At 44.2% G+C, this 24,510-nt stretch overlaps 1 protein-coding gene across 1 annotated transcript in view; it reads right to left on the bottom strand.

Moving 5' to 3' along the window:
* The window catches only part of CPD (carboxypeptidase D), a gene marked incomplete in the record, with an annotated part of 1,229,184 nt that overhangs the window by 273,730 nt on the left and 930,944 nt on the right, over positions 1-24,510 (bottom strand). The window contains 1 exon segment of the mRNA XM_044054477.1: positions 21,871-22,006. Within this exon segment, the coding sequence (XP_043910412.1) occupies positions 21,871-22,006 (136 nt within the window).

Genomic DNA, 24,510 nt, shown 5'->3' with positions numbered 1-24,510 from the left:
AAGCAGACACATGGCCATGTTAGAAGTGGACTGCATGGTAGATGGTGTAAGCTCCTTCATCAGGTCTTCTCTGAAAATGACTCAAATGTGCAAGGTAATTCAGCACTCTAAATGTTAAAGTCACTGAAGCACAAGTTCATCTCAACTATCTGTACAGTGCCTTTGACTCTGTTAGGGGGATGAACACAACTCTCTTCACAGTTCTTTTTCCATGGCTGCTGCTACTACCATGGTATCTACTGCTGATCCCCAAGTCCAATGTTTCCTGTCCTTTGGAGCCACTAAAATCCCATCTGGCTTTTTAGGGACAGGTTCCATTGTATCAGGGTTCTTACATGCCCACTGTGCCACAAAATCTTGAGCATCTCTGGGCGGTACCACCCAGGATGCAGATGAGTCAGTACTAAAGGCCTTGAGGAGCACAGATTCTTCGGGGGAAAAGGTTTTTGTGGACAAGCCCCCTCCTCCAGATTCTGTTTAATCAATTCTAGGATGTTGACAAGTATGACGTTTTCAAAGGGGGATCTAGTGGTCCCTTAACCTTTATCCAAATCTTCAGTGACGGACTCCGTAGAAAAGTCTACGTAATTCCATTTGCACGTCTGTTTCCTAGGACCTTGTCTCTGGGGGACCTCTGGAAACGGGTCTTAATCTGACTGGGAACTCAAATGTTGAGTATTGTTCCAAGCTTTCTGACTGACATGTCAATCAGAATGAGAAAAATAAGTCACAGGGTCCACTGGGGGGTGAGAGAGATCCAAACTCAAGGGCTGCACCTGACCTCCTGGCCCAGTCAAGACCCATTTAAAAAGCCATGAAAGCAGACATTGCGAGTGGGGCCACGGAAATGTTCCCTCTATCCAAAGGCTCAGGAAATTTCCCAGGCCCAATCAAGGCCAACACCAAAGACGACACTGGATGCAAGCTATCTAATGAAGAGGCTCCGAGAGGAAGAGGTACTCTCAAACCTTTGGAGTCTACTCTACCACCAGAATGCTAGCACCGATGCTATATATCTGAGAATCATCTCGATCAGAGAGAGAAATGGAGTAGACGAAGTAAGGGATGTTGTTGATGCTAAAGTTTCTCAAATTGTTGGCTCTGACTGAGGTGCACCTGAAGGGATCAGACCCATGGGGACTGGATCCGAAAGATGGGCAGGTACTGGACTGAAAAGGGGTGGGGTAGATGGACCAGTATTCAATGCACCCTATGGGGACACAGCTAGGAGGTCTCCCAGTTGGACTTGTGTTGTTAAGAATTTCCTCATCACAGTCTATGTCCATTTCGCTAAGGCTTCTGGTGGACCAAGCTGACCTTGATAACTGTGCCACTGATGGAGGTCTGGAGTACAGTCTCTCTTGTAAGACACACGAAAAGAGCATAGGACCCACCAGCTCCAGTGAGAACGTAAACTAAGGAGAGGGGAGGACTGACTTAGACCCGAAGAATCTGTTGACTTTTTTTTCCCTCAGGTTCCCTGTTTTTCCTTCAACTCCCCCTTTCCTTTTCCTACTTTACTGCCTGGTGAAGCTGAAGCTGGCCTAGAAGTATAAGGACATGGTTTAGGAGGAGGAAGACCCTGTCTGAGAAGAGAAAAAGCCTTTCAAAATAAGTTTCTCTTTCCCGCCCTAAATGATCCTGGACCTAAATGAAGCCACATCACAGTCAGCCTCTATATAGGCAGAAAGTACAGTTTTGTACCTACCATAAATGTAGATGTTCGAGTGCTAATACAGCTGCAGTCATAACAGATGGGTTATCCTGCCGTCAGGTGGGTCCTCGGTCGGCCGAATTCCAAAGTCTAGGTCCGGCGTCGGATGTCGTCGCTTCTTCCCTGACGTCAGTGCGGCAGGGGTATAAAAGAACCAGCCGACACCATTTTCTTCAGTTTTTCTTGCCTCAGATGTCAGGTGCCCCCAGAAGGAAGGCAAAACATAAATGTATGTAATAATGCAATGCAATATAATCAAAAAACAGTAGTTGCAAGCAAATACACCATAAAAGAATACTCCAATCAGGTTGTATGAGGAGGTGTTAGCCATTAGGCCTGTCCCAAGAGGGGAAGGAGGGAGGGAAACCTGGACTGCAGCTGTATTAGCACTCTAACATCTACATTTATGGTAGGTACAAAACTGTACTATGTTCATTGTGCATACAGCTGCAGTCATAACAGATGGGTAGAATCCCAAAGCTAAAAAGGGGTGGTAGGCACTAAGTGGAACTAGGAGGAGCAAGGATGCCCCTGCAAGACTGCAGTGGCAAAGCCCGCTCTAGATTTGGAGTATAATGGTAGGTGATAGTGCTTGGAGAAAGTATGTACAGAACTCCAAGTGGCTGCATCCAAAATACCTTTGGTAGGAACCCCTCTGAGGAAAGCTGCAGAGGTAGCTGTGGCCCTTGTGGAGTGAGATCTGATGCCTGTAGGTACAGTTTTACCATGGAAAGAGTAACAAAAACGTATGCAGTGTTTAAGATTGTCTGTTTGGAAATAGGCCTCCCTTGAGCACCTGTAGCATAGGACACAAAGAGTTGCTCTGATTTTCTGAATGGCTTTGTTCTGTCCAAATAATAACGAAGCTGTCTGTGAATGTCCAAGGAATGTAGTAGTCTCTCCCCTTTGTTTTGTGGATTAGGGTAAAAGGTAGGTAAGTGGATAGCCTGATTCAAGGCTACCCTGGATACTACCTTTGGCATAAAGGAAGGGTTGGTTCGTAAGGAAACTCTGTCCTGATGGAAAATGATGAAAGGGTGCACAGCCATGAGGGCTTGTAGTTCCGAAACCCTGCGTGCTGAGGTGATAGCCAGAAGGAAGGCTGTTTTCCATCACAAATATTGCAGTTCTGTTGAAGCAGCTGGCTCAAATTGGGGCAGGGTCAGTTTTTCTATCATTAAATTGAGGTCCCAAGCAGGTACTGGTTGCTTCCTTGGGGGTTTTATATTCTTAGCCCCTCTGAGGAACTGTCTTAAGAGAGGGTGAGAGAATAAAGGTGGATCAGTGTTGTATTCTGCAGAAATGGCTGAGGCATGGATTTTGATGGAGGAGAATGAAAGTCCACTGCTTAGCATCTCAGCTAGATACTGTAATATTTGAGGTAAATTCAGTATTCCAGGATTCTGACCCTTTTTCTGATTCCAGGCACAAAACCGTTTCCATTTTGCGGAGTAGGCTTTTCTAGTAGAAGGCCTTCTGGCCTCCAAAATGACATCCTGCACCTCCTTGGAGAGTAGGGTCTGTTGTGAATTTAAGGAATCCTCCATGCGGCTAGATTGAGAGTTTTCAGCTGACTGTGAAGAGTTTTGAAGTTGTGCTGAGTCAATAGAAGAGGCACTAGAGGCAGGATCCATGGTGGGGAATGCGTCAGGCTCCTCAGGAGTGGGTACCAGTGTTGTCTTGGCCAGTCTGGAGCAATGAGAATCATCCTTGGTCTGTCTGCTCTGGCTTTTAATAGAACTTTGGGCAGCAGAGGAAGAGGTGGAAAGGCATAAACTGTCATTGTTGTCCAAATGAAAGAGAGTGCGTCCACTTTCCAGGCCTGTGGATGGTAGGTCCTTGAGCAGAATTTTGTCAATTGGTAATTTCTGTGGGTAGCAAAGAGATTTATGTCTGGCCTTCCCCATGCTTGAATTATTCTTGTAAAAACTTGAGGATGCAACTTCCATTCGTGTGGATCTGTCATATTTCTGCTTAGGTTGTCTGCCAGTGTGTTTTCCTTGCCTGGCCGGAATTGTGCTTGAAGTTGGATTTGTAATTCCAGAGCCATGTTCCAAAGAGACATGACTAGCCTGCACAGGGGATATGAATGGGTTCCTCCCTGTTTATGTACAACATCACTGTGGTGTTGTCTGTCCTTATCAATAGCTGGCCTGGGTGCAGTAGGTCTTTGAAAGCCATAATAGCATTTATTACTGCTAGCATTTCCTTTTGATTGATGTGAAGGTGCTTTTCTTTTTGGGACCATTTGCCCTGAATGCACCGATCTGTCATGTGCGCCCCCAGGCGTAGTCCGAGGCGTCTGTTGTGATGATTTGATTTGCTTGAGGCAAGCAGAATGGAAGACCTATGTTTCTTTGGCATGCTTGAGCCCACCACAGAAATTCCTTTTGGAGGCATGGAATCAGTGGTATAATTGTTTCCAAACTGTGGCTGTGTTGAGACCATAAGTTTTTTAGGTACCATTGAAGTTTCCTCATATGCAGCTTTGCACATGGGATTAGCAGGATGCAAGATGCCATGAATCCCAGAGCCTGCAGGATTTTCCTTGCAGTCAGCCTGGTGAAGGTTGCCAGTTTTCTGAAGTATTGAGTTAGTTGCCCTTGTTTCTCTGGCGTGAGGTAGGCCATCTGGGTGCTTGTATTCAAGCTGGCACCCAGGAAAATTGTTTGTGAGGGTATTAGTCTTGATTTCTTTTTGTTGACTGTGCATCCCAGAGAGTTCAAAAACTTTATTACAAACGCCAGGTGTTTCAGAAGTATGTGTTTGCTGTCCGCTTGGATCAGGCAGTACAAATATGGGTATATTTGTATCCCTTGAAGTCTGCAGAAGGCGATTACTGATGCCAGGCATTTTGTGAACACACTGGTCGCAGTAGATAAGCCAAAGGGCAATGCAGAGAATTGATAATGGGTTGAACCTGCAAGAAATCTGTGGTATCTTCTGCAATTTTGTCTGATAGGGACATGCAGGTATGCCTCCTTGAGGTCCAATGTTACCAGCCAAGACTCCTTGCCCAGCATGGGAAGAAGCTGCTGTAATGTGAGCATCTTGAATTTTGGTACGAGTAAATATGTGTTTAGGATGGATAGGTCCAAAATAGGTCTCCAATCTTTGTCCTTCCTTGGTACCAGGAATAGTCTGGAATAAAAACCTTGACCCTGTTCTTGTGCAGGTACCTCTTGAATAGCTTTCATGTCCATGAGAGCTGAAATTTGTTTTTGTGCCTCTGCCCTTTGATTGTGTGGCAGGTTTGGCATGCCTCTCATTTTTGGAAGGGTGTGAAAGTGGAATCTGTAACCTCTGTCTATAATGTCCAGGATCCATTTGTCTTTTGTGACATTATGCCAATTTTTCAAAAATAATGCCAGTTTTCCGCCTAAGGGTGCTGCCATTACAGCTTTGCTTGGCATGCAAAGGGGAAAGTCATTGGTTCTGCTTTCTGAATGGCTGTGAACTATCCTCACCACCTCTTGGTGTAGGTGCTTGCCAATTGTCTGCCTCTAAATGATACTTTTCGATTGCCGTCTACCCCTCGGGGGCCTGTATCTACCTCTTTGAGGTCTGTCCGTGGCTGGAAAGGACCAATATTTTGAAGGCCAATTTCTACTGAAACGTGGAGGTTGTACCTGTAGGAAATCTTTCACTGTTTGCATTGATTTTGCCTTTTCCTCCATTTTCTTTAATACCTCCTTAGCTTTAACACCAAACAATACATCTTTTTGAAGAGGTGCATCTAGTAATTTAGCTTTGACATGGTCTGGCAAGGTTTGCTCTTTGAGCCAAGCATGTCTATGCATGACTGATCCTGTAACAGCAGCTCTACATGAAGCCTCTAAAGCATCAAAACCACATTGCAAGGAATGTTTACCCACTTGTTCTGCACTATGCAACAAATCCTGCAACTCCTTCAAGTCTGGTTGTTCAGGTTGTGACATTTTGCTTTTCAACTGAGATAACAAAAACTGTTGATACTTTAACATATGGAACTGACAGTTTAATGCCCTCATGGTTAAAGTGGCCAAGGTGTATACCTTTCCCCCCCACCTTTCTAAAGCTCTGGAATCTCTCTCTGAAGGTAATGGATTTTTGGCAGTGGAGGCCTTAATTCCCTTGGGACCCTGTGAAATAGTTTCTGGGTCAGCCGCATGGCTTTTGTATAGGAATTGGTGTGAATTAGGAACCCGGTAATACCTGTCAGGCTTGACTGGAGCTGGAGGTAAAGAATCTGGGTTAAGGCTGGCCTCTGAATACACATCATCTAGTATGTCTAAGACAGGAGGGACAGCCAGAGGCCTGTGCTGAGGGAGCAAGAGGAAATCCCTGAGCCTTTTCTTGGAGTCTGAGTAATCTTGGCCTTCCCAGTGGAAGTGTTCCCTCAACGTATGCAAGGTTTCCCCAAAAGAATAGTCCTCAGGGGGGTAGACAGAGGGAATGGACTCCTCTACATCAGAATCGTCAAAAGGGGAGTAAGAATGTTCCTGGTCTTTAGAATGTTCTGAAGTAATGGAGGCCTGGTCTGAGGAAGGGTATTCTTCCTCCACTCTGGGCCTTTTGTCCGAGGGGGGTTGAGAACCCCTGATAAGAGTAATCAAATCCTCAGCCATTTTGAGCATCTGTTTTTTAGGCATGGGGCCTTGAGAGGGGCCCTGTGGAGCTTGTCTTTTAGTATGCATGGCTGCTTTAGATTTAGTGAAAGCCTTAATGGAAAAAGAAGAAGGCCTGAAGACACCTTGAGAGGTGGCAGGCCTGTCTAAACTCTGAGTTTCCCCAAGAGTGGCGTCGGCATCTGTAATCGGGGTGTGGGCCGAGGAGCCTGCGACCTCGGGCACAGAAGACACCGTTAAGGAAGTGTCATCGGTAGTCAGTGGCTGCGTAGGTGCCTCGCTGAGAACCGGAGCACCTGTAATCGGCTTTAGCGTGGTGTCGGTAGAAGTCGCGGACCTCGTATGTCAGTCCTCATCTTTGCGTCTTTTACGCAAAACTGGAGTCGGAGTATCCGACGACACAATGTAATTAAACGTTTTGCCAAAATAGTGTTGGGCGAACTCTGCCGGACGCTTAATAGTGCGTTTGTTGAATGTAGCACAAAAACGACAGGCCGAGACGTCGTGGTCTGGGCCTAAGCAAGGAATGCAGAGGGAATGGAAATCCTTATGCGGTATTTGCTTCCCACATGAAATGCAATTATTAACTTTGACATCGGTCTGAGGCAAGAAAAGTTTCCCCAACGGGGTACTTAGCTTTCAAGAAGACTTCGGTTGAAAAATATTCGTAATCTCAGGAGCTGGCCGACTGGCAATTGCGAACTGCTTCTGCTTCGGGCACCGCGCGGCAAGAAAGACTGAAGAAAATGGCGTCGGCTGGTTCTTTTATACCCCTGCCGCACTGACGTCAGGGAAGAAGCGACGACATCCGACGCCGGACCTAGACTTTGGAATTCGGCCGACCGAGGACCCACCTGACGGCAGGATAACCCATCTGTTATGACTGCAGCTGTATGCACAATGAACATCCTAAACAGTATATAGAGAGACAGTGCAAGTCTTGAGGTGGAATTGTGCAAATGGACCAAGCACGTCTTAAATCCTTGTGATTTCTCTGACATTTGAGGAATCACTCTAAGAAATTACTACTTAGAAAATTTACAAAGTTACAATATTCTTCCTGAAACTTTTCTTGACAAAACAGTCACACTAATACAAGTCCTAACAGCTAACATATCTCTAGAAACTCTCTTAAAACTGTAACCACACCAAGTAACTACTATGGAAAAACGATCTGTAGAGAAAAATCAAAACTTGCAAAAAAGCACTTCTACAGAAGAAAAGTAAAGTTGTGTACACTTACCATAAATGTACATGTTCAAGTGTATTCACTGTTGCAGTCATCACATTTGGGTTATCTGCTTGCAGTAGCCCTCAGTTGGCCTGATTAACAAAGTCTTGTGTCCTGCATCAGTTGCTGTCTCTTCTTCCTTGACGTCAGGTGTATAAAACATGCAGCCGACACCATTACATCAGTTTTTCTTGCCCCAGATGTCAGGCGCCCCCCCTAATGGGAAGCAATTAAATATATAAATATACAAGGATATAACTCCAACAAAAAAGCAAATACACCAAAAAGCTTTTAAGCATAGTAAAGGAAAGTAGAGGTATAGCCAAAAATGTCAGGGGGCTGGAGGGAGGGTAACCAGGCCTGCAACAGTGAATACACTTGAACATCTACATTTACTGTTAGTGTACACAAGTGTACTATGTTCTTTGTGTTTCACTGCTGCAGTCATCACATTTGGGTAGATTCCCAAAGCTAAGGTTGGGAGGAGGAATTTAGATAGCATTAGGACCAGCTATAAGGCCCTGCAAGACGGCAGTGGCAAAGCCAGCTCTGGATTTACAGAAAATTGGCAAATGATAATGCTTGGTGAAAGTATGTACAGAACTCCAGGTAGCAGCTTATAGGATGTCCCTGGTAGGGACGCCTCTGAGAAAGGCTGTAGAGGTAGATGCAGCCCTGGTTGAGTGGGGTCTGATCCCCTGTGGGATAGGTTTTCCATGGTGCTTAAAGCAGAAATGAATGCAATGGCCTAACCAATTAGAAATGGTTTGCTTTGAAATTGCCTTCCCTCTGCCCCTGCAGCAAATGCCGCCAGCAGTTGTTCAGATTTCGTTTGTGGTTTAGTCCTGTCCAAGTAGAATCTAAGTTGTCTGTGCACATCTAAGGAGTGCAGTATCCTTTCCCCTTTGTTCTGTGGATTAGGAAAGAAGGTTGGCAAATGAATGGACTGATTAAGAGCCACACTGGATACCACCTTGGGCATGAAGGATGGATTGGTTCTGAGGGACACCCTGTCTGCATGAAAGATGATGAAAGGCTCGACTACCATAAGGACCTGTAATTCAGATACCCTTCTTGCTGAAGTGATTGCTAAAAGGAAAGCTGTTTTTCAAGAAATAAATTTTAAGTTTGCAGTAGCAGCTGGCTCGAAAAGAGGAAGAGTGAGTTTCTCCAAAACAAAGTTAAGGTCCCAGGCTGGGGTTGGAGCTCTCCTGGGTGGTCTTAAATTTTTGGCCCCTCTGAGGAACGGCTTGGGCAGTGGATGAGAGAAGAGGGGAAGTTCTGTGTTATAATGAGCTGAAATGGCTGAGGCGTGAATTTTGATGGAGGAAAAAGACAGGCCCTTGTGAAGCATCTCAGTTAAATATTGTAAAATCTGAGGTAAACTGGGTGCTGCAGTGCTTCTCCCTTGATATTGGTTACAGGCACATAATCTTTTCCATTTTTCAGCATAAGATTTTCTAGAACTAGGCCTCCTTGCCTCTAAAATGATATCCATCACTGGTTTACTGGGGGATGGTAAAGGGGAGCTTAGGTAATTAGCCAGGCTGCTAGGTTCAGTGTTAGAAGCTGAGGGTGCAGAATCTGGTTCTCCTGCTGAGACAACAGGGAAGGAGTCTGAGGCAGGTGCCATGGGGCCAACCGTGACACTGCACAAGAGGGGATACCAGTGTTGGCGTGGTCAGTCTGGTGCGATCAAAATCGTCCTTGGTTTGTCCTGTTTGAGAGGTTGGCATAATGGTTAAGGTGTTTACCTTGCAGACACAAGGTGCAGGGTTTGATTCTCACATGGGGTAATTGGCTACGCTTAAAATGGCCCACAAGGGCGATTAGCCTAGTACTAAGCTATGAACCTAGATATATGAACCTAGTAGTACTTTGGAGAGCAGAGGCAAAGGGGGGAAGGCATAGACTGATAGGTTTTTCCAGCTAAAGGACAGAGCATCCACTTCCCAAGCTTGTTTGTGGGGAGTCCTTGTGCAAAATTTGTCCTACTGGTAGTTCTGGGGGGAGGCAAACAGGTCTATATCTGGGCTCCCCCATTTGCTAGTCAACATGTTGAAAATTGTTGGTTCCAGTTTCCACTCATGTGGATCCATGAGGTTTCTGCTTAGTCTGTCTGCCAGTGTAATTTCCCTGGCAGGAATTGAGCTTATAGATGCACGTGGTAGCTCAAGGCTGTGTTCCACAATGCCATGGCTAGTCTGCAGAAGGGGTAACAATGTGTACCCCCTTGCTTGTTTATGTACCACATTCACAGTGATGTTGTCCGTCTTTACCATTAGTTGTCCTGAAGAATGTCTTCCTTGAAGGCTGTCAGACCATTCTGTACAGCTAACATTTCTTTTTGATTGATATGCAGGTGCATTTGACTTGGGTTCCATTTTCCCTGAATGCACTTCCCTGCCAGGTGAGCCCCCCCATGCATAGTCTGATGTGTCTGTTGTTAGGGTTTGGGCGGCAGGTGGTAATGTGAATGGTAGTCCCTTGTTCTGGTGGCAAGCCTCTGCCCACCAAAGGAACGTTAGGCGTAGGCAAGGTACGATAGGAATCACTGATTCTAGAGCCTGAGAATGTTGACACTATAGGCTTTTTAGATACTATTGTAGTTTCCTCATAAGCAGTCTTGCACATGGAATTAGAAGAATGCAGGAGCCCATGAACCCCAAGGCTTGCAGTATTTGCCTTGCAGATAGCAGGGTTTTTGTGGCCACTTGTTTGAAGTAGGTTGTCAAATGAATTTCTTTCGCTGGCGTGAGGAAAGCCATCTGGGAAGTTGTATTCAAGCTTGCTCCCAGGAATATAATTTGTTGACAGGGTACCAGGTGTGATTTATTTTTGTTTATGGTGTACCCCAGATAAGTTAAAACCCTTTGTAGAAAGGCCAGATGATTCAAACGCATGTCCTGGCTTTCTGCCTGAATTAGACAATCGTCAATATTTCTTTGCCTGCAAAATCCAATAACTGGAGTTAGGCACTTTGTGAATACCCTGGGCGCAGCAGATAAGCCAAAGGGCAGTGCAGAGAACTGATAGCGCGTGCAGCCTGCTTTGAAGCATAGGTATCTTCTGCAAGATTCCCTGATTGGGATGTGCAGGTATGCTTCTTTTAAATCTAGTGTTGCCAACCAGGCATCTTTGCCTAGCATAGGAAACAACTGGTGAAGAGTCAGCATCTTGAATTTTGGAATCACCACAGGTCCAAGATAGGATGCCATGACTTGTCTTTTTTGGGTACCAGGAAAAGTCTTGTGTAGAAACCTTGTCCCTTTTCCTCTTCTGGTACCAACTGAATAGCCCTCATGCTTAAGAGAGAAAGTACTTGCTTTTGGGCCTCTGCCCAATGATTTGGGGGTAGATCTGGCCACCCGCTTGGTGTTGGCAATGTGTGGAAGTGAAATCTGTATCCCTGGGACGCTATATTTAAAACCAATTTGTCCTGGGTAATGAGTTCCCAGTTCTTTGCATGAAGAGCAATCTTCCCCCCAAAGGGGCAGATAGATAAGTGCTTGGAAGTTTTAAAAAGAAGTCATTGAGACAGTTTACCATAGGGGGGAGTTTTACTGCTCCTAGATTTGGAAATGGAGGCCCCCCCACTGCTTAGTCCTGTGCGTATCCTGGGACTGCACCCTTGGAGCTCTGCTGGATCTGGGTTTAGACTGAGAAGGTCTGGAAGAGGCAGGAAAGGACCAATTCTTGGAAGGCCAATGCCTACTAAATCTTGGAGGTTGCACTTGTAAAACATCTTTAACAGTTTGCATAGATTTAGCTTTTTCTTCCATCTTTTTAAGAACTTCTTCTGCCTTGCTGCCAAACAGGCAGTCCTGGTTTAGGGGAGCATCCAGAAATTTTGCTTTAACATGATCTGGTAGGGATTTGTTCCTTAAGCCAAGTATGCCTTCGAAGTACAGACCCAGTTACAGCAGCCCTGCAAGATGCCTCTAGAGAATCAAAACCACACTGCAATGTATGTTTTCCAACTTGTTCAGCTGAATGCAATAAATCCTGTAAATCCTTATTTTCAGCACAATCAGGAATCAACATCATTATCTGTTTAAGCAATCCAATAATATGCTGCTGATATTTTTAACATATGAAACTGGCAGTTTAAGGCCCTAATGGTCAAAGTTGCAGAAGCGTATACCTTCTTACCCCATCTATCCAGCACCCTGGAGTCTCTATCAGAGGGAGTAGGATTTTTGGCAGTAGTAGCTTTAATACCCTTGGGCCCCTGTGAAATGGTCTCAAGATCCGCAATAGTGTTTTTAAAAAGGAACTTGTGAGAGTCAGGGACCCTGTAATATCTATCAGGTTTTCTGGGAGCAGGAGGTAAAGAGTCAGGGGCCAAGCTAGATTCTGCAAATGCATCATCAACAATGTCTAGTACAGGAGGTATGGCTAAGGGCCTGTGCTGGGGCAGAAGTAAGAAATCCCCAAGCCTCTTTTTAGAATCAGAGAAATCCTGACTTTCCCAATGAAAACGCTCCCTGTGAGTATGCAAGGTTTCACCAAAAGAGAAATCCTCTGGGGGGAAGCAGAGGGAATAGAGTCCTCAGCATCAGAATCCTCATAGGTAGATAAGGGTAAATCCTGGTCATCAGAGGAAACAGAAAATTCAGAATCCTGGTCAGAGGTATCATAAACAAACTCAGTCCTAGGTCTCTTAGAGGGGGAAGGCTAGCTTCCCCCGATTAAAGTAATAAGGTCTTCAGCCATTCTTATCATTTGTTTTTTAGGCATAGAGGCCTGACCATGCGGTCTGGGCGTCAGTTTTCTAAGCATGGTTCGAGATTTAGGCCTTGGAGAAGATGGTGTTGGTTTAATACACAAGTCAGTAGGCCTGAATACACCCTCAGAAGCCGGTGCCTGCACAGTGGCTCCGGACCCATCCAAGGTAGAGACATCCGCAGGTTCCACAGTTGAAGCATCTCGCAGCATACCGGACTCTGAATGGGTCTCAGTAGAGGCCTGCGAATCAGAAGTAGTGGGCATCAGGGGCTGTGAAAGCGCCTCACTGAGAACTGTCGACTGGCTTAGGAGAAGCGTCGTCGGCAGCTTTGGACCTAGGCAGCCTGTCGACCAAAGACATATCAGGATAATTGAACAGAGCACCAAAATATTTAGAAGCATAAATATACCGACGGACAGTTTGTGGTTTAAATAAGGCACAAAACAAACAGCGAGGTACGTTGTGGTCAGGGCCTAGGCAAGGAATACAGTACGAATGAAAATCTTTATGAGGTATTTGCTTTCCACAAGTAATGCAATTATTTACTTTTACTGACATTGGTTAAGTGCAAGAAAAAGTTTCCCAACGCGGTACTTAGCTTTTAGTTGAAAACTTCGGTTCTGAAACTCAAACGAAAATTTCAGGAATCAGCCGACCGGCACTTGCAAACTGCTTCTGTTTCGGGCACCGCACAGCAAGAAAGACTGATGTAATGGCGTCAGCTGCATGTTTTATACCCCTGATGACCTGACCTCATGGAAGAAGAGACAGCAACCGACGCAGGACCCAAGACTTTGTTAATCAGGCCAACTGAGGGCTACTGCAAGCAGATAACCCAAATGTGATGACTGCAACAGTGAAACAGGAAGAACATATGTGGTCAATAAGTTAAAAAATTGGATATTTTTTGAAAAAGAACATTTTCACTAATTGTGAAAAGCAGAGCTCTCAAAATCAAAGGTAATTCAATGAAAAGGAGGGAATTATGGGTAAGGGAAGAGCTAGAGCCTTATATCTACAGGTTCAGAAGAGGGCGTCAAGGTCAGAGCCGATCAGAGATGACAACCCAAAAGCTGAATCACATGAAAATAGACAGCGCAGTGGTGCAGCAGTAGCATTGACGCCTCACAGCAAAATGTTCTCTGGTTCAATTCTCGGCTGGAGTGCCTTCTGTGTGGAGTCTGCTTGTCCTCCTTGCATTCATATGGGTTTCCTCTGGGTGCTCTGTTTTCCTCCCACATTACAAAGACATGCATCTGGAGAGTTTCTTGCTGGGAATCCTCTGAAAATTGGCTTCATTCCAAGTCAGACTTTCCTGGTTAAATGTTAATTAAATAAACAAACAATATAAACATGAATAAGAATATGCATGGATATTATAAGAACAAGAAGAAAGAATATGTGAGAAGGGTAGATAAGAATTTATTTGAAGTAATATGGGTTATTTGAAATGAAATACTCAATGAAATTTTGCTTAATGGGAAATGGATTTTGGCAGATATATTGCGAAACATATTATGGTTGTGAAAAAAGGAGTTCGGGTCAATTATGGAAAAATAATAGTGAAGATGCTACAAGTAAAATGATAAAAGGCAAAAAAAATATATATAAATGTGTACATATGCTCCTATAAATATGTACATTTTGTAAATATGTAAATAATGTTTTTTATGTTGTGTTAAATGAAATCCCCTACTTTTTTTGATAGAGGTCATAGGATCTTTTACATCCACCTGAGCTAAAACAAATTCAATGGGACCTCTCTAACATCTTTTCTGCTGGCCAACACAGCCATCACTGCTGCAACACCCTTATGCTGCATTGCAATGTCAGCAATCAATCTACTTGGTGTGGGAATAGAAGCAACAGCCTTCTGCACCAAAGGTGAGTGTGCCACCTGTTGTACTGCTGCCTTACCAAGGAGGTACAAGAGAGGGGCCAAGAAACAATCTCTGAATGGTCCAAGGAACCAGGTCTTGCCAGAGCAGAATCACCCATTGGTGCCTAAAGCAGTAAAGGAGCCAGCACTGCATCCAAAGAATCCCCAGCAATTTACTTCTTGGGGATGGCGGGAGGGAATAACTTCGGAGACTAGTAACTGCTCTGTGGTTAAGCCAAAAAGGAATCCTGAAAAAAAGGTAGCAGAGCCTGGAAGAATCGGTAAAAGTCCAGACAGGAAATTAATTTTTATTTTGAGGTAGAAAATCCAATGGTGGTTTCCAAAAACACAATATCCTATCCCTTGCACACTAACTCTACAGGAGCATGTAGATAAAATGATTTTACGGTTTGGTCAGTCAAGTATTCCCCAGGGAAAACTCCCCCACTAGGCATGACAGTCTATTGAAAATAAAATTCCTAGCATTAAACTACTAAATTCACACAAAAAACAAGTTTATTTTTTAGGGAAAATTAATAGATGGAAGGTTTTCCCCCCAACAATGACTTGTCTGCCTAGCCATGAAGGATTGCTAGCCGACCATAAAATTCCAAGACCACAGTGGAATTGTATTCTGATGGCAAGCAAGCTCTGAAGCAGGGGATCTCTGCTGGGCTAGTGGTGGGGGGGTCTCTGGTGGTCTAGTGGTTGGGATTTGGCGCTCTCACTGTTACGGCTCAGGTTTGATTCCTGGTCAGGGAACTTCAAAATTTCTTCCCCTCATTAGGCCAATAATTGCATACAATGCCCCGTTTGGTATGTACCTCTCCAAATACCTGCACCAACTGGAAAGGCCACAGAAATATCTCACAAAGAATCCATGGCCTGCAACACCTGTCCTATGTGGATAGGCTCAAATCACTATCACTCTACTCTGTGTCGTACAGCTTGCTCACAGAGGTAATCTGTGTCTCGCCTACAAGGCAATGTCAGACCCTACTTTACTAGAGATGCTCCATATCAGTAAGTCTAACTCCTCGCGTAATATCCGATCGAAAGGCTTAAATCTAACATGTGACATTAACAAAACCTGCTGGAGAGACAGTCGGCCCCGTCTCTGGAATAGACTCCCCATACACGTCAAACTAAGTACGTCACTGATCCTCTTCAATTGCATCCTTGACGAGTGGATGGGTAATCACAAATTTCTCCCAGCGATTCCACCTGTGTCCCTCATTGACAGGGGTGACAGGTGCTGATTGAGGTTTCTTTTTGAGGGATAAACTCTTGGCTAACCTTGTAAAGACCCCAGAACCATTAGCCTAGTAATCTCCTATGATGCTATGATCCTATGAAAACTGGCCAGAGGTAATATCATGGGCAACATACAACCCAAAAAGCTTAGGCTACTGCAACAGTGACCTGATGATGAATAAATGAAGCAGTTTACCAACAGTGATATGCCAGAACACGGCCATCATGTCCACGGAGATCATTCAGGCAGCCTGCAGAAGAAGAAGCATAACCTACTGGACAGTCACAATATGAAACATGATCTAGTCAATATGCTTGCTGGAGGCGCAGAGATTCAGGATGTTACGCAAACATGCAATGAGCTGCTACATGCCAGGGTGGGATGGAAGCTATCCATATCACACACAGCCAAAAAGGTGGGGGCAGAAAGTCTGTCTTCGTTTCAAAAGTAGGACAGCATTAAAGTCCTTCTGAATAGCTGACAGTAGGCTTGTCACACTAAGTGAAAACATTTGGGGGGGGGTTCATACTCAGACTAAGCATCTAATGGTTCTTGACGACAGCCCTCAAAGCCGCAGCAAACCAACAGGCTAAGAGTGTGAGTGTGTGTGTGTGTGTGTGTGTGTGTGTGTGTGTGTGTGTGCATGCACATATATACATAAAACTAGAAAGTCGGAATTGCAGCTGTTGTGATAAAAGGTTTGTCCTCTAGTATGACTTAGTTGATACAACCATGGAAAGGGAACGGCAGGTCTGTTTGCTGCTTAAGGGCACTAAATGATCTGTGAATCCATTTCTTCTTGTATGGGATGGCTAGACCTTTATGAGCAGGAACAGTATAGTACAGTTGTGCACTTACCATAAATGTAGATGTTTGAGTGTATTCACTGTTGCAGTCATTACAATTGGGTTATCCTGCTGGCAGGCTACCTGCAGTCGGCCTGAATTCCAAAGTCTAGGCCCAGCGTCGGTTGCTATCGCCTCCTCCCTGATGTCAGTGCACCAGGTGTTAAAACATGCAGCCGATGCCATTTTCTTCAGTTTTTCTTGCCCCAGATGTCAGGTGCCCCCAAAAGGGTTGGCTAAAAATATGTCAATTAAGCATGCATGCACCAAGGTAAATTTTTCCTTCATCTACAAGCAAATACATCACATAGGTTGTACAGAATAGAGAAGTACAGATACGTTCCAGCAAAGATAAGGGGGATGGTGGGAGGGTAACCTGGACTGCAACAGTGAATACACTCTAACATCTACATTTATGGTAAGTACACAACTGTACTATGTTCATCGTGTTTCACTGTTGCAGTCATTCCAATTGGGTTGAATCCCAAAGCTAAGGTTGGGAGGCTGGAGCTAAAATAGTATTAGGGGCGGCTATGAGCCCCTGCAGAACTGCAGTGGCAAAGCCTGCCCTGGATTTAGAGTAGAGCTTTAAGTGATGGTGCTTTGTAAAAGTGTGCACTGAACTCCAGGTTGCAGCCTCTAAAATGTCTTTGGTTGGTACTCCTCTGAGGAAGGTACTGAAGTGGCTGCTGATCTAGTTGAATGTGGCCTAATGCCCTTAGGCACTGATTTGCCATGTTGTGAATAGCAGAAACGAATGTAGTGGCCTATCCACTTTGAAATAGTCTGCTTTGAGATAGCCTTTCCTTGTGATCCTGCAGCATATGCCACTGGTAATTGCTCAGTCTTTCTGAAAGCTTTGGTTCTGTCCAAGTAGAAGCACAGCTGTCTGTGTATGTCCAAAGAATGCAGAAGTCTCTCACCCTTATTCTGTGGGTTTGGGTAAAAGATAGGCAAATGAATAGTTTGGTTAAGGGCCACACTGGACACTACCTTAGGCATAAATGTCGGGTTTGTCCTCAGAGAAACCCTATCTGGATGAAAAATTATAAAAGGTTTCACAGCCATGAGTGCCTGTAGCTCTGAGACTCGTCTTGCAGAGGTTATTGCTAGGAGAAGAGCTGTTTTCCATGATAAAAATTTTATATTAGCTTTAGCGGCTGGCTCAAAAGGAGGCAGAGTGAGTTTTTCCAAGACATAACTGAGGTCCCATGCAGGTATTGATGATCTCCTTGGAGGCCTTAAGTTTTTGGCTCCTCTGAGGTACTGCCTTAATAAAGGATGAGAAAAGATTGGTGGCTCTGTATTGTAATGAGCCGAAATGGCAGAGGCATGGATTTTGATTGATGAGAAGGATAGGCCTTTGTCAAGCATCTCAGTTAAGTATTGTAATATCTGAGGAATATGTGGTTCTGCTATATCAGTTCCTTGTGCTAGATTCCAAGCACAGAATCTCTTCCATATGTCAGCATAAGATTTTCTAGTACTAGGCCTTCTGGCTTCCAAAATGACATCCATCACAGCTTTACTGAGAGGTGTTGTTTGTATGATTACAGGATTAGCCATGCTGCCAGGTTCAGTGTCTGTAGTTGATTGTGCAGGATCTGATTGTTTTGCTGAGACAGTAGTTGTGGTTTTTGAGGCAAGGTCCAAGCTAGGTATTGAGACAAGTTCATTAGGATTGGGTACCAGTATTGGTGGGGCCAGTCCGGGGCAATTAATATCATCTTTGGCTTTTCTTGTCTGACTTTTAGGAGGACCTTGGGTAGAAGAGGCAGAGGAGGAAAGGCGTAAACTGATAGTTTTTTCCAACTGAAGGACAGGGCGTCCACTTTCCATGCTTGTCTGTGATAAGTCCTTGTGCAGAATCTTTTCAGTTGATAATTTTGAGGAGAGGCAAATAGATCTATGTCTGGGCTCCCCCATTTCTCTGTTATCATGCTGAAGACTTGTGGATTTAGTTTCCACTCGTGAGGATCCATAAGGTTTCTGCTTAAATCGTCTGCCAGAATGTTTTGTTTTCCTGGCAGGAATATCGCTTGAAGATGTATTTGGTAGGTCAAAGCTGTGTCCCACAGTGCCATGGTTAATTAGCAAAGGGGGTATGAGTGTGTGCCCCCTTGTTTGTTTATATACCACATGACTGTGGTGTTGTCCGTCTTTATCAGTAGTTGTCCTGGATGAAGTAAGCCCTTGAAGGCTGTTAGGGCATTTTGAATAGCTAGCATCTCTTTCTGATTGATATGTAGATGCATTTAATTTGGCGCCCATATGCCCTGAATGCATCTTCCTGCCATGTGGGCCCCCCAGGCATAATCTGATGCGTCTGTTATGTTTTGGCTGGCAGGGGGTAGAGTGAAGGGCCGTCCCATGTTTTGTTGACAGGCCTTTGCCTACCATAGAAACTCCTGTTGCAGGCAGGGAATGAGAGGAATCATTGTTTCCAGACTGTGTGAATGTTGACTCCATAAACATTTTAGGTACCACTGACGTTTCTTCATATGCAGTCTTGCATATGGAATTAGTAGGATGCAGGATGCCATGAAGCCCAGAGCCTGCAGAATTTGTCTTGCAGAAGACTGGGTTTTTGTTGCCATCAGTTTGAAGTAAGTAGTCAGTTGCCTTTGTTTGTCTGGTGTGAGGTAAGCCATCTGGGTAGTTGTATTCAAGCTTATGCCCAGGAATGTTATCTTTAGAGAGGGTAATAGTTGTGATTTCTTTTCATTTATTGTGTACCCTAGGCATGTTAGAAGCCTTTTCCCAAATGCCAGGTGTCCTTGTTCTCTGCTTGAATGAGGCAGTCGTCCAAGTAAGGATATATTTGAATACTTCTTTGTCTGCAAAATGCAATTACTGGTGCCAGGCACTTTGTAAAGACCCTGGGCGCAGTAGATAAGCCAAAGGGCAGTGCAGAGAATTGGTAATGCATTAAGCCAGCCTTGAATCTGAGGTATCTTCTGCACGACTGTCTTATTGGGACATACAGGTATGCCTCTTTTAGGTCTAAAGTCACCAGCCAGGCATTATAGTCCAGCATGGGCAGAAGCTGCTGCAAAGTAAGCATTTTGAATTTTGGAATGTCCAGGTATGTGTTCAAAATCGATAAATCCAGTATTAGCTGCCAGGCCTTGTCCTTTCTGGGTACCAAGAACAGTCGAGTAAAAACCTTGTCCTTTTTCCTGTTCTGGTACTGTCTGAATGGCCCCCATATCCATGAGGGACATAACTTGTTTCTGTGCCTCTGCCCCTTGATTTTTTGGCAGATCTGGCCAACCATTTGTCATTGGCAGAGTGTGGAAATGGAATCTGTATCCCTGTGATACGATGTTTAGTACCCACTTGTCCTGGGTTATTAACTGCCAATTTTGAGCAAAAAGTGCTAATTTTTCCCCTTATGGGTGCTGCCAAAAGATAAGTGCTTAGTGTAGGCAGAGGGAAATCATTGGGATTGCTTTCTGTAGGTTTGCGCTTTATCTCCTTCAGATTTGGAGGTGGATGCGCCCCATTGCTTTGACCTGTATGAGTCTCGAGCCTGGTACCTGGAACCCTTAGGGCGTCTGGATTTGCCCCTTTGAGCTCTGTCTGACACAGGAATGGGCCAATTTTTTGTAGGCCAGTGTCTACTGAATCTTGGTGGCTGCACTTGTAAGAAATCTTTAACAGTTTGCATAGACGTAGCTTTGTCTTCCATTCTCTCTACAAATGCTTCTGTCTTAATACCAAACAGAGAATCATGCTGTAAAGGTGCATCTAGCAATTTAGCTTTAACATGATCAGGCAAATTTTGTTTCTTTAACCAGGCATGCCTCCTATTAACAGATCCAGTAACTGCAGCCCTGCAGGAGGCCTCGAATCAAAACCATATTGCAAAGTATGCTTTCCAACTTGTTCAGCTGCATGCAATAATTCCTGCAATTCTTTATTTTCTGCACATTCTGAAATCATAATTTTCTGTTTCAGGAATCCCATAACATGTTGGTACTTAAGCATATGAAATCGACAATTTAAGGCCCCGATTGCCAAGGTTGCAGATGTATAAACCTTTTTTCTCCATCTGTCTAGTGCCCTAGAATCTCTGTCAGAGGGGGTAGGGTTTTTTGCTGTTGAGGCCTTAACTCCCTTTGGACCCTGTGAAATAGTTTCAGGATCAGCAGCAGGGTTTCTAAATAAAAATTTGTGTGAGTTGGGGACTCTATCTGTCAGGCTTACTGGGAGCCGGAGGTAAGGAGTCAGGGGTCAAGCTTGACTCCGAAAACACATCATCCACAATGTCTAAAACAGGGGGAATGGCCAAAGGCTTGTGCTGAGGGAGAAAGAAATCCCTGAGCCTCTTTTTTGATTCTGAGAAGTCTTGACTCTCCCAGTAAAAATGATCCCTCAAAGTATGCAAGGTTTCTCCAAATGAATAATCCTCAGGAGGAGATGCAGATGGAATAGACTCCTCAGCATCAGAATCCTCATAGGGAGGTATAGATAATTCCTGATCAGAAGAGGAATCAGCAGAAATAGAAACCTGATCTGAAGATTCATAATCAGTGTCTTGCCTAGGCCTCTTATGTGGAGGTGGATGGGTACCCCTGATCAAGGTAATAAGGTCTTCAGCCATTCTGACCATCTGTTTTTTAGGCATAGAGGCCTGTGCACGTGGCTCATGCGTCAGTTTTTTAGGTTTAGAAGTTGCTTTTGTCTTTGGTTTTGCAGCTGTCGTCGGTTTGATGTACAAACGTTGAGGTCTGAATACACCCTCAGAATCCGGTGCCTGCTCAGCGGCTCTGGACCCATCTGACGGAGATACATCCGTCGGTCCAATACCTTGAGTATCTTGTGGCATGCCGGACTCCACATGGGTGTCGGTAGAGGCCTGCGACTCGAAGGTTGCGGGTATCAGGGGCTGCGAAGGCACCTCAACGAGTACCGGCGACTGGCTTAGTTGAAGCTTCGTCGTCGGTTTTGGATCTCTACTGCCTTTCTCTGTCCTTTTCTTTGCATTTTTTATGCACTCCGGTAGTTGGATTGCTATCAGACGACATTTCTTGGTAGTTAAATCTGTTTCCAAAATACTTTGCTGCAAAAATATACCGACACTTAATAGTGCGTTGGTTAAATCTAGCACAAAACTGACAGCCAGGCACGTTGTGATCAGGGCCTAGGCAAGGAATACAGTATAAATGGAAATCCTTATGAGGTATTTGCTTCCTACAAGTAATACAATTATGAACTCTTTCTGACATCGGTAAAAAGCAAGAAAAGAGTTTCCCCAACGGGGTACTTAGCTTTAGTGAAGACTTCGGTTCTGAAACTCAAACTCTAATATTTCAGTAGTCGGCCGACCGGCACTTGCCAAATGCTTCTGCTTTGGGCACCGTGCGGCAAGAAAGACTAAAGAAAATGGCGTCGGCTGCATGTTTTATACCCCTGACGTCATGGAAGAGAAGACAGCAACCAACGCACGACCCAAGACTTTGGAATTCAGGCCGATTGAGGGCAGCCTACTAGCAGATTACCCAAATGTAATGACTGCAACAGTGAAACACGAAGAACATCTATGACAGTGGAGATCCATTTAACTATTTTTTTTTATTGGCAACACCTAATAATGTAAACTCTCACCAGTAAAATCTGTGTCCAAGTCCTTGCCCTGGAAATTCATACGACCAACAGTGGATGTGCACTGGTGCTCTTGCGCACGTTCCCTTCCATCAGGATTTAACAATGGTACAATCACAATCTTTGTCCAGTTGATCAGCTGCAAAAAAAAAAAAAAAAAATTGTACCTGGGTCTTACTATTATTTCATTATGAAACAGGAACCTACAAAGGTACATTTTTAGCTATAACAGACCAGCAATCATTTCTTGAACAAAATTCATCACACAATCTCAGTTTAGAAGCAAACAACCCTTTTCATTCAAATGCAGCATATGCTCCACAGAAACAGATACCATCCTCCACAAACTACCAACCCAGCTCTACCATCTACACTGACTCTCCTCTACCTACCTCAATTTTCTCTAACCATTACAACAAGCTAGCAGAAAAAAGGCTTAGAAGAATCACTACTATATGAAGCAAACTCATCTCTCATTCTAATGTGCCTCTAGTATCACCACTATATAGCACATTCAAGCCTATGAATCCTTATAATTGTGTGGTAGGAACCACAGCAAGCCGTAGAAAGCCAACATAAAGTACATTGTCAAATAAACCAAACTCCTCCAAGAAAGCAAACAAGGCCTTGTTTTTCTAGTTTTTTTTTCTAGTTCCGTTTGTCTCCAGACTGCCTTGCAGAAGGGCAAATTAGCCAAGGACTTAGTTGTCCAGTACATGCTTGTTGTTTAGTCAGACCGGAGAGCTACTTTTGGTGTGTATTTAAAATTACGAACTTCCAGGATCATCCCTCTTGTGGCAGAAGGTGTTTACATGTATTTTCTGAGTTGGGAAGCACTCCAGGGAGCACAAAGCATGGTCATTTATTTACTAGAGGGCACAGGAGTCCATTTTCAAGCTTTTTTTCTCCAATGTAAATTGGGAGAGTTTGTGCAAAGCTGCCTATGGTGCAGTGGCAGTTAGCAGTGCCTTGTATAGTAGCAATTGCCTGGACAGTAAAATTTCCTATAAAGTTAGGATTAAGTCCAAAACCTGTTACAGTGTGGCACTGCACAGAATTAAGCTTAGAGCAGCACCATATCCTACCATTATACAACATTTTGCCCTTAACCCTAGAAACTACCCTAGGACACTCCTGTTAAATCACAATTCTTAATCCTAAACTGCTCACCCTGTTACATGACTGGACAACATGAATATGCAATTTCCTAATGTCTCTTGTGACCAGGTTTGGTAGATCTGTGTATCCTAAGGTAATGTAGCAATTGTCTGATGTTCACAGGCAACCAGTTAATCATTAAATGAAAATAACACAGTATGCAAGAGATGTAAATACACAACTTCCTTGGAGCCAAAAATCTTACATACAAATGATATTGTCAAGAAAAGCTATACTATTATCCCTCACACATACCACTGAACCCACACACACACACACACACACACACACACACACACACACACACACACACACACACACACACACACACACACACACACACACACACACACACACACACACAAAACTGTTGTATGCTGAGGCACATAAAAGAAACCTTCCCAAATCTCAAAAACCTCCAAAGCTGCCAAACAGCAACAACCGACATCCAGCCAGTACAGTAAAGCCTCTAGTTTGCTTCAAGTTATGCACTATGTTACGCATATGCTCCTTGCATAGCATAGGACAAAGATGATGTCAGGACGCAACATCTTCAGAACTGAGTCCAGTAGGAACGCCAGTCCAAGGAGTATAGAGGTAATCAGTACATCCAGAAATGGACCAGAGGGGAGTAAATACTGCAACAGTGAAGAGGACATCTACTGTTATGGTAAGATTTTACACAACTGCACTATGTCTTTCCATTTCACTGTTGCAGTGTTCACTGGAATAGGGAGAGTGTCAAAGCTCAGGAAGAAGAGAGGGAAGAGGAAGGACCATCAGAGCTCTCTAGGAAGCCAAGAAGGATGGCCCTAGCAAAACCAGCTCTAGCTCTGGAAATTCCATCCAACTGTACTGCTTGGTAAAAGCATGTACAGAAGTCCAGGTAGCTGCCTCAAGAACAGAGTTAGTATCCAAACCCTTGAAAAAAGCACCAGAAGATGACATAACTCTAGTAGAATCAGCCTTAACAGAAGAAGGAAGGCTCTTACCATGAAAGTAATAACTACACGAAATGGCTTTAGAAATCCAAGAAGAAATAGTTTGCTTGGACATAGCCAATCCTAAGGACCTAGGATGAAAAGAAACAAATAGCTGATCAGACTTATGAAAAGTCTTAGTATCATCTAAATGAAATCTGAGCTGTCTTTGTATATTCAATGTGTCCAGCACCTGCTCACTAGCAGATTGAGGTGAAGGAAACAAATAGGCAAATGAATAGACTGATTAAGGGACAACTCATTTACTACCTTGGGCATACAAGGAGGATTAGTAAGAAGGGACATCCTGTCCTTATGAAAAAACAAAAAAGGAGGACAAGTCACAAGGGCTTGAAGTTCAGAGACTCCATCTGGAATAAGTTAGGGCTAACAAAAGTATGGTCTTCCAAGAGCAATGTTGCAAGGAAGCTGAAGCTGCAGGCTCAAAAGGAGCTTTGGTCAATTTTTCAAAAACAAAATTAAGATCCCAGGGAGGAGGAACAGG

Source organism: Protopterus annectens, chromosome 13.part0 (assembly GCF_019279795.1).
Source record: "Protopterus annectens isolate FY-2018-M chromosome 13.part0, PAN1.0, whole genome shotgun sequence".
NCBI lineage: Eukaryota > Metazoa > Chordata > Ceratodontiformes > Protopteridae > Protopterus > Protopterus annectens.
The sequence above is the reverse complement of the archived record's forward strand: the minus strand, read 5'-3'. Positions and strand labels throughout refer to the sequence as shown.